Source organism: Argiope bruennichi, chromosome 10 (genome assembly GCF_947563725.1).
Source record: "Argiope bruennichi chromosome 10, qqArgBrue1.1, whole genome shotgun sequence".
Lineage (NCBI taxonomy): Eukaryota > Metazoa > Arthropoda > Arachnida > Araneae > Araneidae > Argiope > Argiope bruennichi.
In genome coordinates this window covers 82,050,668-82,063,081 of record NC_079160.1, presented here as the reverse complement: position 1 = coordinate 82,063,081, position 12,414 = coordinate 82,050,668, and the positions used below count along the sequence as shown (strand labels likewise).

Below are 12,414 nucleotides of genomic sequence, written 5' to 3'. Positions count from 1 at the left end.
ATTTGCCTGATAAAATGATTCACATATTTATAATAAATTGATTAATAATCAAATCATTTTAATAAATCTAATTAAAAAATAATCCATCAAATTATTATCAGTTAATGAATTTGGTATAGTTTAAAATATGAAAAACTTCATTAAATACTCTATTTTTCTTCTATTTCATGCAAACATGCCAAACTCGTTAGAGGTTGTTAGCATAAGATTGTCAGCTTAAAATATATTTACTCAAAGAAAGTTAACTTTTTCATTTACAAGTGTTATTAATCAAGTTTAGATAAATCTATATCACATGAAAGGAGTTTTGAGGCTAAAAAATCTGTACATAGTATAAAATGAAGTCTCCTGAAAGTGTCTATATGTTTAAACTCGAGATATATTTAACTGATATTGGAGATATTTGTACCATTTTGTAGGACATTTATTGGGGAAGGTTTTAGTATATTGAAGTCATATCAAAATAAAAAAGGAGTTTCATAATTGCAATTTTAATTAGTTTCCTACTATGATTCACGAATGCGTAAAACAGCAGTATCTGTGCTTAGCACTTATCCGCGCTCATGAGAAAACCTCAAACTGCACATGCGCAAATAGCAATAGTTGTGGTATGATTAGGCGATACATTTCTTTGTTAACGTCTGATTTTAAACAGCAATTCAAAATTCCTTATGCCCCCCAAAAAATCAACTGATATTCTAGATATTTGTATCATTTTGTGGGTATTACTGGGGAAGGTTTTAATATATTGAAGTCATATCAAAATAGAAAAAAAGAATAATTGTGATTCTAATTATTTTTCTAATAAAGCCAAGGACAAACGTTTCACACAGCTGGAATTGACTTAAGTGGAGAATGTTTTTCTCATAAACAAATTTATGTGGCACTCTCTAGAACTGCATCCAAACAAAATCTTTCTGTCTTGCCACTAGGAGGAAAAACAGCTAGTACAGTTTACAAAGAAATATTATGAAGCAAGCTGAATTTTATTTTCTTACCAGAATATACACAGTTGATAAACAAGCATGGAACAGTGGTACAATGTCTTATTTGCATATTTTTAAATTTTAAAACAGTTTTTATATTGTATATTTTTAGTCAATTGTTTTGTCTATGAATATATCATATTTTTATACTTCTTATTTTTATTATTTAAATATTTCTGGGCACTTTGGGATTATGCCATCGACCATTTTCGCCAAACCCGATATTATCGCCAAACGATAGCTGATGCGCATATTCGAAAATCGCCAACTCTTTGGAGCATTTCCGCGAGGATTGACAGGTCGACGGGATAATCCCAAAGTACGTATTTCTAAATGTGTGCTATAAGAATTTGTTTTGTAGTTATTTTTGATGATTTCTAAATATGTTTTTATGTGTGTTTGATGTTGCTTGATATGCCTATGTCATATCAATTGGAGGCTAGACTTAAGTTTAAAGCTAATTTTTCCTCTTTGAGGTTATACTACGGGCAACATTATGGGGGTACTGCTATTAAATAAACACTTTTTAAAGTTTTGCAAGGCCACTTTTTTATTTTCTCAAATTCATATGAGAATTTGAATAAAGAGGTAAGCAGGGTCATTCCATTTCACATTATGGATTGCATATTTTCTTTAGGCAAAAATCTGCATTCCAAATTTTTACGATTATAATCATTCACCAATATGAGAAGTTACTTATAAAAATAAACTTCTTGCAAGATGCAGGGGTACCAATTACCCCGGAAATGTTTATGAATTAAAGTAAACATGAATTAATTATGAATGAGAAGAATAAATGAGGGTAATAAATTACAGGAGAGAAAAGTCAGAAATATTGAGAAAAAAAATCAAGCAGTTAATATGGGGAAAAAAAAATGATAAAATATAAGGAACTTTTTATCATATACTTGCTTTCATTATAATGCAATTTTAATAAATATTTCAGTTATTTAAAAGAAAGCAAAAAATTTTTCTGTTCTTGTAAAATCTAATTATAAGACTCAGATTAAATTTTGAATTTCAAATGCTTGACTTCATATGCATAACATGTATATATGGAATCGAATAATGTACTAATAATGATAATAGATTTAATCAATAGATAAAATCCTTGACTGATCACAAACAATTAAATTCTATAAAGAGCATCACGCAATGTATATTTAAGTATTAAGTATTTAAAACCAATAATCAGCCCTAAAAATAACAATGGTAAAAGCTGATCATTCATTCAAATACTGCTATTCAGAAACTCAAGATTCTTAAAAAAGGACGAGAAAAAGGGAATGTCTTAAATTTAGCAATTTCTTTCTTAAATGCATTGCAAAAAAAATATAGCTAAATTATCCTCAATATTTGAAAAAACACAATGATTACCAAGTCTTCTAATGCTTGTTCCAAGGAAGCTACTTTACCCTTTGTAGAATCCAACTGGTAAGATTTTGATTCCAGTTTCTGCTTTAAATCTAAAATTGCAAAAAATAGATAAATAAAAATTGAAAATTTTTATTAATGAAGGAGATTATTGAAATGCAATCATTTATCTAATTTAAAAAAATTCCAGTAATTTCTTATTTTAAGGTAAATTGCAACATTAACTATAGCAATGAAAATTTTAATAGAAAACCAAGCAATATATATTAAAAGTATTTAGAAATTACAAAGATATAATTGTACTATTACATTTTTCAACACATCAATAGGAATTTTGGATACAAACATTATAAAAAACTTACAAAATATATACTTATATACCTTTAATTTCCAACATTGCTGCATCACTTTTAAGTTTAGCTCCTACATCTGATTGCTGAGTTTCTTTCAGCATTTCTATTTTCTCTTTATACTGTCGAACCAGTTCTTGCAATAAAATCAGTTGTTTGGAAAGATAAACAGAATCTCTCTCGATTCTTTGGCATTGTAGCATTTTCTTATTGGCATGCTCTAACTGATGCTTTAGAAGCGTGATATCTAGTTGACACTTTTTGTTAAGCTGACAAAAAGAAGTCAAATGAGAATTAAAATAATTCAATGCTTATTTAGAAAATTAATATTACAATAAAATTTTTCCTAACAAATCAGGAAGAAAAAAAAAAAAGAAAAAAAGAATTAGATTCAAAGAATTGAAAAACTCTTTGATATTAAATCAGCTATTAAAACTGCTGATTTTCTCAATTTAGCTCACTTATCATCATGAAAATTAAGCAAAAAAAAAAAAAAAAAAAAAAATCCTTTAAAAACAAAAATTGGGATGAAATCTCAATTCAAATTAGAAACAAATGTATATAAAATAATTATTCAGTAAATAGGAAATAATTGTCTAAAAAAAAATTGTTTAAAATGTATGCTAGCATATAGAATATCTTGGAGTCTATGGCCAAAAACCATAGTAATCATTTTATGTATATGTGCATGAACACGAGAACTCAAGAATGCAACAAACTGCAAGAATGAAATTTGTCTTGAGGTTTTTTAACCAAAATTGTATATGTATATCGAATTTCAGTCTAAATCTGTCCACATGCTGACTTAAGGTTACCTTTCCAAATGTTTGTGAATTTAAGAACACTATTTTATTTCTTAAGTACACAAGAAAATTAAGAACATTCTTGATTTTTTTTCTTGTTATGCAATGCTTTGGAAATTTCAGATGACAATGGTTTAATACTCAGCAGAAAAACAGACATACAATTTTTATTTATTTTTGCTAGTTATCTGTATAATTAAGTATAAACTGAGAAACTTCAGTCCAATTGCAGTTCTTGAAATGATCTTAAGTAGGCACATCGAAAGTCATTGCAACACCATATTAAAGATATATCAAATAATCATATTATCAAATAAAAGGAAAAATGACTAAGATCGAGTTTTAAGTGTACAATTAATATTAGACAATTAACTAAAAGACTATACATTCATCCCCACCTTATAAAAATGCAAGAACTATCAATTTGTATTTGCTGTCAAATTGATAGTAAATATAATATTTACTATATTATATTTCATATAATATAGTAAATATTAATTGAAATAATTATTTCCATTTAATATGTGATGAGCTGTGTGATTTTAAATAAGCTTTATTTTATTAGAACAGTAATGCTTAGCTTTCTAGGTATAAAGATTTTTTTTTTTTTTTTTAAGATATGAACAAGGGTAATCTTTCACTGTAAGAAAATGAAACATGCTCAAAAATAAATATTTATCACTAGCATTCTATGCTTCATAGACAAAGGATAAATAAGAAAAATGCCTACCTCTCTAATAGTAAGCATATATGCAGATGCACTGTAAGATATTTAAATATAATTATATCAATAAAACTCATGCAAAACTGTTGCATATTTAATTTTCACATTTTTACCCCCTCCAATATATTGGACAATTGAATTTAAATAGCGATGTGATGCAAACAATATCTTTTTTTATATAATATCATAGATCATTGTTAGCTTTGCATTAATTGAGAAAATAGGATATTGATAAAAAAATAAATCTAGTATCAAGGTCAAGTTACTAAAGGGAAAGAAAAAGCTTTATTTACCAGTATTTATACAAAATTTAAAAACTTATTTCCAAATATTTATTCCAAATAAATTAAAAATCAGCAATGGCATTCAACACATAAACACAGAAAATAATAATACAGACATTATTTCAAAAGTGATTTCATAATCAATTCATTGAAGTATTTTTTTTTCTGTGGCTGGTTTTAATCAACAGCAATAAAGTAAACAGATTTTTTTTTTTTTGCTGTTGGTTAAATTTACACACAAATTTTACAAATTTGTACGCTTTCTTCCTTAATAATAGAAAAAGATCTTACTTCATGTATTTCATTGAACTTTTCTTTATCTTGTATCAAAAGTTGCCTATATTCTGTTGCAGCATTCTCAAGTTCAGTATTTTTCTTTTCTGTTTTCCTGCAAGAAGAAAATTATGGTGCATTTTTAAAACAAAAGCAGAACTAAACAAACAAACAAAATGTAAGTTTCAACTAAAATAAAAGAAAACATTGCAACTGATCATCTCCCTAGAAAATTGCATTTACTTTTATAAGTCAATATACAATATGAAAGGAGTCATTAGTGTTTTAACTATGCACAACCAATAAATAATCTTATGGATCCAATTCCGAAGCAGAAGAACAAGGAAAAAATTGCATAATAAGAACAATCTAACATAATAAATACTTACAGCATTTTGCTGCATATTGTTTTTTCTTGTTGCTGTATTTCAGCTTCAAGTTGTTGATATAATTTACAATTTTTGACTGTTTGATTTCTTAAATCCCTGTTTTCTTGTTCTAAGAGTGCAACTTTCTCTTTCTGAAATGCAGAACTTTTCTTAAAAAGTGAATTATAAAAGAGAAAATATTCTTTACTTAAAAATTTTAATATATAAGCACAGCAGATGATCTAGATGATCTCCTTAAAACATGAATTCTATGATTTAAACAAACACACAAAACCCTATAGATTTCCATCTTTACAAATCTACATATTGGGAATTTTACTAATAATACATGAATTTTCTGTGAAGGGGAAAAAATCAAACAGTGATTTTTATAAAGCAGTAATTTCTAATAAAATGAAACCAACTTTACATGCTTTAATCTCTGGACTGAAATATGGTTAAAACTGAAATTCGAATTTCATAAATAAATCACAAAACAAATAATGGTAAAAATGGATGATTCTAAGAAAATTTATAACAATAAAGAAAAAGATTTATTTTTATCAATATTTTGATGGATTTTCAATAGTAAATCAGCTTCATCAATACAGAATTTCCTGGGATAAGGTGTTGCATTACAATAAAATTTAATCCATTTCTTATGACTAATAAGAATTAAGATTTCAGAATAGTTTTAAATGTTTTCCTTTAAATCAAAAACTTACCAAAGATTCGAACTGATCATATTCCATTTTAAAATTTTTTACTCTTCCTAAAATTCTTCTGTTTCTTTCACTATGCACATCTTTCCTATGCCTTTCAAATTCTAACTGGTTTTGTAGAAGCAAAATTTTTGTTCTCAAGATTGAAATTTCATCTGGTGGAGCTTTTCCTATAAATGTATAATTTTTTTTTTTTTTAATAAACAAGAAAAAAGTAAAAAGATTATTCCAGAAAAAGCAAAATATTTACAAATATTGACATTATAGTAAGTGAAATAACAATTTTTTTCTCTCTTAAAATTACAATCAAACTTTGAATTCCTTTTCATATTTAATTAAATAAAATATTTTTTCTTGTATCAAAAAAATTCTATACATTAAAAATTTTAAGTTAAAAATGCTTGTTTCCAATAAAATCTTCATTTGTCCATGAATTTCTTAAATATATATATATTTTTTAAATTAGTAATACTTAAGAAATGTTCAAATAATATGACAAGAAAAGATATTTGAATACAAACTAGAATATATTGCTGCATATTTATTTTTGTACACTTATTTTTTGATTAAATAATTTACTAAGGAGAAATGATGCAAGTTTGTTGCAAATATGTATATTTAAAAATTTATATTGAATATTCTTGAAAAACATACATTTAACTGCATCTAAATTCATTTGATTGGAAATGAATTCCTTCTATCAACCCATCATTTAATAAATTGCAATTAGAATCAGCGGATAAGCAAAAATTCATGCTATTACCTCCAAAATGAGTCCAATCTGTATTTGTTGTTGAAGTTATAGGAATAGAAAATAAATGGCCAAAAGCTGCTTCATTAGCAGACTGAACACACTGGTCTAAGAGACCAGTAGGAGATAAACTATTCACAATTGAATTCTGAGAAATATGAGTTTCAAAACATTCTGGTGCAAGCCTTCTTAACTCTTCCACTGGATGCAAGTATGGTACAAGTTCTTCATATGTAGCAATTTTATGTGTAAATGCAACTTCAGCCCCATTTGAAATGGGCATAAAGGCACTAGCACTGGCTGTATTACTATTACAGGCAACTATACTATCTGGTCCGGTAACAGTTTCATCAGAATTATTGATATCTGTAGGTAATTGTAACTGTTTAAAACTTACTATTGGACATGACGTAGAACGAGATTTTGGTCTGGTAAGTAATTCATAAGGAGATAATATTCCATCAGGACAATGACATATACCAATATGGCTGGAATAATGAAATTTAAAAGATTCGCTGTCAGTTTCTTGTAAACTATTGAGCATCTCTTCATTTTCTTCTTCGTGACTTTTTGTCAAACTATCTGTTCTTTCCAAAGTAGATTTAAGTAAATCTACTGGTTCTTCCATTAGGTTTTGAATGACAGAAGCAGAAGGTGTATATCCGGATTCTAATGGCTCTGCCACACCATTTTCAGTTATGCTTTGTTTTGAAGTTAATTCCAATACTTCTTTATCAACATCTGTAGAATAATAGCACATATTAAAATTTCTAATAATTTATTTGTATACCTCAAAAATTTGCAATAATATCTTATCACATATTAAATTTTCAGTGAAGAATTTTAATACAAATTGCTAAGAATGCTGATACATTTTTTTAAATATCAAAGTAGTTCTTTAATTTAGAAACTAATAAATTTCCTCCACATCAAATTTTTTTCAAAGTAATGCAATTTTATTGATTTGCATAAAAATTTTAATGCAAATACTATGAATTTTCATTAAAAAAAATTAACATACTTTTTTTAACATTTGATCATTAAAGAAACAGTTATGCATGGCTTACAATCTAAAATTATTACTAAGATAAAATCATTTTGAAATTCATTGTAATACATCTCGGTATGTTGTAGTTGTTGTTGCTAAATGTCTTGGAAATTGGACACATCTTTCCCACTTTCATAATTAATTACCAAAATAGTACTTTCTATTTTCACAACAAACATGGATTAATAAATTTTTATAATAAAAAAAGTAATTATGTTATGAGCCCCAGCTTTTAGCTTAGAAACTTTTGGAGGGAAAAAAAAATATCACATGATAAATCTTATTTAGAATATTGTCTTCACTCTCATAGGATATAGAATGAAAAACAATTTTAAAAAATACTAGTCAGAAAGCACCTATAGTAATAAAATAATATTAATTGCCAATTAACTTTTTACTTTCATATGTTACAACAAATGCTTAATAATCTGCCAAAATTAACAAAGATTTAATTAAATATATATGTACTAATGCTTGAGAGAGAAGGGATTGTGATTTAAATTCTGAAGGAATGCAATTTTTTTTAATATAATTTACAAATATTGGTGAAGAAATATTTCTGCAGAGATAAAGTATTCAAATTAAACAATATTAACAAGAAATAAAACCCACCATCTTCTTTTGCTTCAAGAGCAGATAAAATATCGACATTTTCAAGGACACTCTGTTTACTGCCATCGATATCTAATAAAAATAATAATATAAGATAAGATGTCTTATCATAAATTATACATTTTAATAAATATATTTTGAAAAAACTTGCCTTTCAAACTTTGCAAGGAAGATAATGAATTATCTGCTTCCATTTTCAAAAGCTAAGCAAAGAAAAAGAAACTAAAATAAGAATCACATACAGGTATTTTATTGCTTTATAAATTCTGAATTACAGAGAATATATTTGAGATGCCACAATTGAATAAGCTTTTAAATAATTATTTGAAAAGGCTGCGGTAAAAATTACTTTGTAAAAGCATCATTGTATAATACATCAAATTTTAAGTTCCCCAAACACAATACATTTTTTAAGGATTATAAGAACAAGATGTTCAAAAGAGATTTTTAAAGATTTATATGCATGAATTAATATGCAGAAAGGGCAAAAAGGCACCATTTGTCACACAAACGTTGTTGATCTCAATTTATACGGAATTTCTTTTATAGAATTAAACTCCTTAATAAATTATATAGCTTATTTGTAAACTTGATAAACAAGCACTAAATATTTTATCATTGTATAATGAAATTTGTGAATAAACAACTTTAGACATACCTCAGGTTTAGCTTCAACAGCAATATCTAAAGGTACTTCTTCTGATGAAACTTGTCTATTGTAATTCTTCACTATTGTTTCATCTAAACATTATATGTATCAAAGAATTTATTTTAGAAAATATTTCTAATGACATTCAAATACATTGAGACCATGAATAAAAACTTTCGCTTCACAATATTATAGAAATATCCAAAGAAATTTAAGAATTTCATCTATAGCAATACAGATCTATGAATACTTAATTTTCTGTTCATTATTTTGTTAGGAAAAAAATTTTTTATGCAATGTACAAAAAAAAAAAAAAAAAAAAAAAAAAACATTTCCTATTTTTCGTACAATATTTAAAATATTTGGGTTTTATGAAATCATATCTCAGACATATAGAATATGTGTAGTTAGTTTTCACACCAATATAATTTGGCACATACCAAGAGAAAATTTTCATGTTTAATAAGTTTGATTTTCCCCCAAAAAATATATTCTAATTTTTAATATTATATTCTGATTTAATAGAATTACAGTAGCTCTAAAATGCTAGGACATTATATCAAAAATATATATAAATGTAGTAATTATAGGTATCTCAGAATAGCCTTCATTTGCATATAATATTGTTAATTTAGAGATATATACTTTTTAAACTATCAAATAATTTCTAAAGGCCATACTATTTTCTGATAATTGAAAGTAATTTTTTATGGGAAGAAATATGCCATAAAAATCAAAAGCAAGCAGGGCTCAGAAATTTATTTAGAGTTATGAAGTGTTTCATTTTTATGTAATATAGAAACTGTTTCAAAAATCAGAGTCTACTAAGAATGTATTTATGTGGAAAGTAAGTTAAATGAAAAGTAATTTTTTCCTGTTTTGATACACTAGTACAAATAAAAAGAATGCAAATGGAAATTTCTACACTCCACTTTTATACCTTCACTAATAATAAAAAAGATACTAATGAAACAAAGGTGTGTCAAACTCTTGATAGAAATATGTTAAAGGGCAGAACAAAGTCAAATAAACTGCAACAGAGAGAATAATTTAATTACAGCTTCTACAAATAAAATTTGTGATAATGAATTAAATAATGATTCATTTCCTTCAAATTTTCTATTTCTTTCTTATACTTTTGTGTGACAATGTAATTTCCTATGCAATAACATAATTTTTAGGAATATCTTCATGAATGATTCATTTAATTTAATGCAAATATACAGGCCATTGTTTTTCAATCTCTGAAGGGCCATAAAAAAAAAGGAGAAAAAAAATAAGGAACAAAATGAATTTATAACCAAAATTTACAATCATGTTTACTTTTCAACATAATCACTGAGAAGCTTCAGATATTAATGCGTGGATTGGAATTCCTTGTAAAAATAATGCTACTAATAATATGGGTCTACACATTCTTTTAAAGCATCTTCTTATTATTTAAGAATCCTAACCAGTTTCTCAATTCAGAGAAGAAATGAAAATCACTTGACTTAAAAAAAAAAAAAAAAAATGGTAAAAGACTGTTCTGTCTCAAAAACAGAAAAAAAAAAAAAAAAAAAAACTTATTTAAAGAAACATCAACTTGTTTGAAAGAAATGGTGGATGTCAGAGTTCTTGTCAAAAGCAATCTAACCAACATGCTACAAATGTGATTTTTGAATGTCAAATGAATATATAGATAGTCCTGCTCCATAATTTACTTTAAAAGGAAATTTCAAAGAATTATCGAATTGTTGAGAAACTTTAAAGGAATTCTATCCTACATCACTGTTAGCATCATTCTTTGACTACAAAATGATATCCAGTTCACTGATATGACAAATGCCTGGATTTTTATGGTTATTACATCAAAAATTAACCATGTTTGTACAGAACTTTTGGTAATAAACTCAATTTTTTACTTACATTTTTCTTTTCTTTTATGGTCCATGAAAAAAAATGGCCCTTGTATCAAATAAATATAAAAATGTCAAATGCAAATGACAATTGAAAAATCATTTGAAGTAGACAAAGGCCAGTTGCTTACTTTTTAAAGTCAACGGTGACGTAGCATTAGAAGTTTGTGGTGTTGATACATTAGATATACCATTTGTAGCCCAAGGAATTACGTCGCGGGATGACTCAGATTCATTTACAAAATCAGTTTCATAGTTGATAGAACAACTGCTCTGATTACTACAACAATTTAACTGTGCACTATCTACAAATTAATGAAAAACAAATCTATCAAATATAGAGCTGATGTTTCATATGTTAATATAGAGTCAATAGATTTGCAAAGATATCTATGTACAGATTTTATAATAAGGAAATATTAAATCAAATGTCATAATGTAACAAATCACAAAAATGAAATATTTAAAAATATTTTGAAATAGAAACAATGTTTTGGAATTTCATTTATAGAAATCTAATTCCAGATTTACAATGCACATGTCTTCATGCTTTTTTTTCTAATAAAAGAACTATAAAAATGATTTTTAATAATAAGTTAGGAAAAAAAATTCAATAACAATCTCAGAATAAAAACTCAAAGTGAAAAATTTGAAAGCAAAAGAATGGAAATAAAATTTTACAAAAAAAAAAAAAAAAAAAAAAGAATTTAGAAAATATATAAGAGTTCAAAAGCCAATTTAAAATATCCATACCAAAACTATATAAGTTGTGCTCATTAGACGAAGTCAAATTATTTCTAAAGGGTTCTGAAGGCCTATCAACACAATATGAAGCACATTCTACGACAACATCATGATATGCCATCTTTTTAAACCTAAATAACAATGGTAGAGAATTTGAAATAACTTATATATAAAGAAACATTATTTAAAACTTAAAATTTCCATTACTTTTACAGAACAGTGAAATAATTTTTTTTTAACACAAAATTTGAAATCACAAATAAAATAATTTGAAATGGTGCAAAATTTAATAGAAAAAAACAGTTTTATACAATAAATTTTCAATCTCACCATTATTATTTATAATGAAATCTTAATAAAATGAATAATTACAATAAAATAAAAAATTCTTCATAATGAAATTCTGAAAATTGAAACATCAAATAAGTATATGAAACAAATTTTCTATAGACATATTAAAGTAAGTTTCTGTCTGAAGATTGAAATGTTATATTGAACTCTTTGTTTAAATTATGCTTCTTTTTTTAAATCATTGAGATATTCATAGAACAATTAAACATTCATTAAGCAATTAAATTACAATGACAGAAATAAACATTTCATTTTTGCAAGCATTACAAAAATTAATAACACTATTTAATGCTTTATTATTTCACATGCTTTTCTTATGTTTTATTATTTCCAGGGGTGTTTGTGGGACCCCAAAAAATCCCTTGAAACTTTTACGGACTTACTACCGACATTTTGGAGTTTCGAGAAGGGGGGGGGGGGGGGAGAAATGAAAAATTACAATTATGAAGTATTGAATGACCTAATTATAAAAGTTCA

The 12,414-nt window shown here is 26.0% G+C and overlaps 1 protein-coding gene across 3 annotated transcripts in view; it reads right to left on the bottom strand.

The window, feature by feature from the left end:
• LOC129988493 (hamartin-like) overlaps positions 1-12,414 on the bottom strand; it is a 35,610-nt gene that overhangs the window by 6,733 nt on the left and 16,463 nt on the right. For 2 of the 3 annotated variants that reach the window (XM_056096732.1, XM_056096733.1), the window contains exons 8-18: positions 11,596-11,717; positions 10,974-11,147; positions 8,954-9,036; positions 8,447-8,498; positions 8,296-8,367; positions 6,648-7,376; positions 5,888-6,054; positions 5,184-5,314; positions 4,813-4,909; positions 2,742-2,979; positions 2,364-2,452 (exon numbers count right to left, since the gene is read on the bottom strand). In XM_056096732.1, coding sequence (XP_055952707.1) covers positions 2,364-2,452; positions 2,742-2,979; positions 4,813-4,909; positions 5,184-5,314; positions 5,888-6,054; positions 6,648-7,376; positions 8,296-8,367; positions 8,447-8,498; positions 8,954-9,036; positions 10,974-11,147; positions 11,596-11,717 — 1,954 coding nt within the window. The remainder of the gene's footprint in view (positions 1-2,363; positions 2,453-2,741; positions 2,980-4,812; positions 4,910-5,183; positions 5,315-5,887; positions 6,055-6,647; positions 7,377-8,295; positions 8,368-8,446; positions 8,499-8,953; positions 9,037-10,973; positions 11,148-11,595; positions 11,718-12,414) is intronic. The other variant, XM_056096734.1, reaches the window with a different exon arrangement.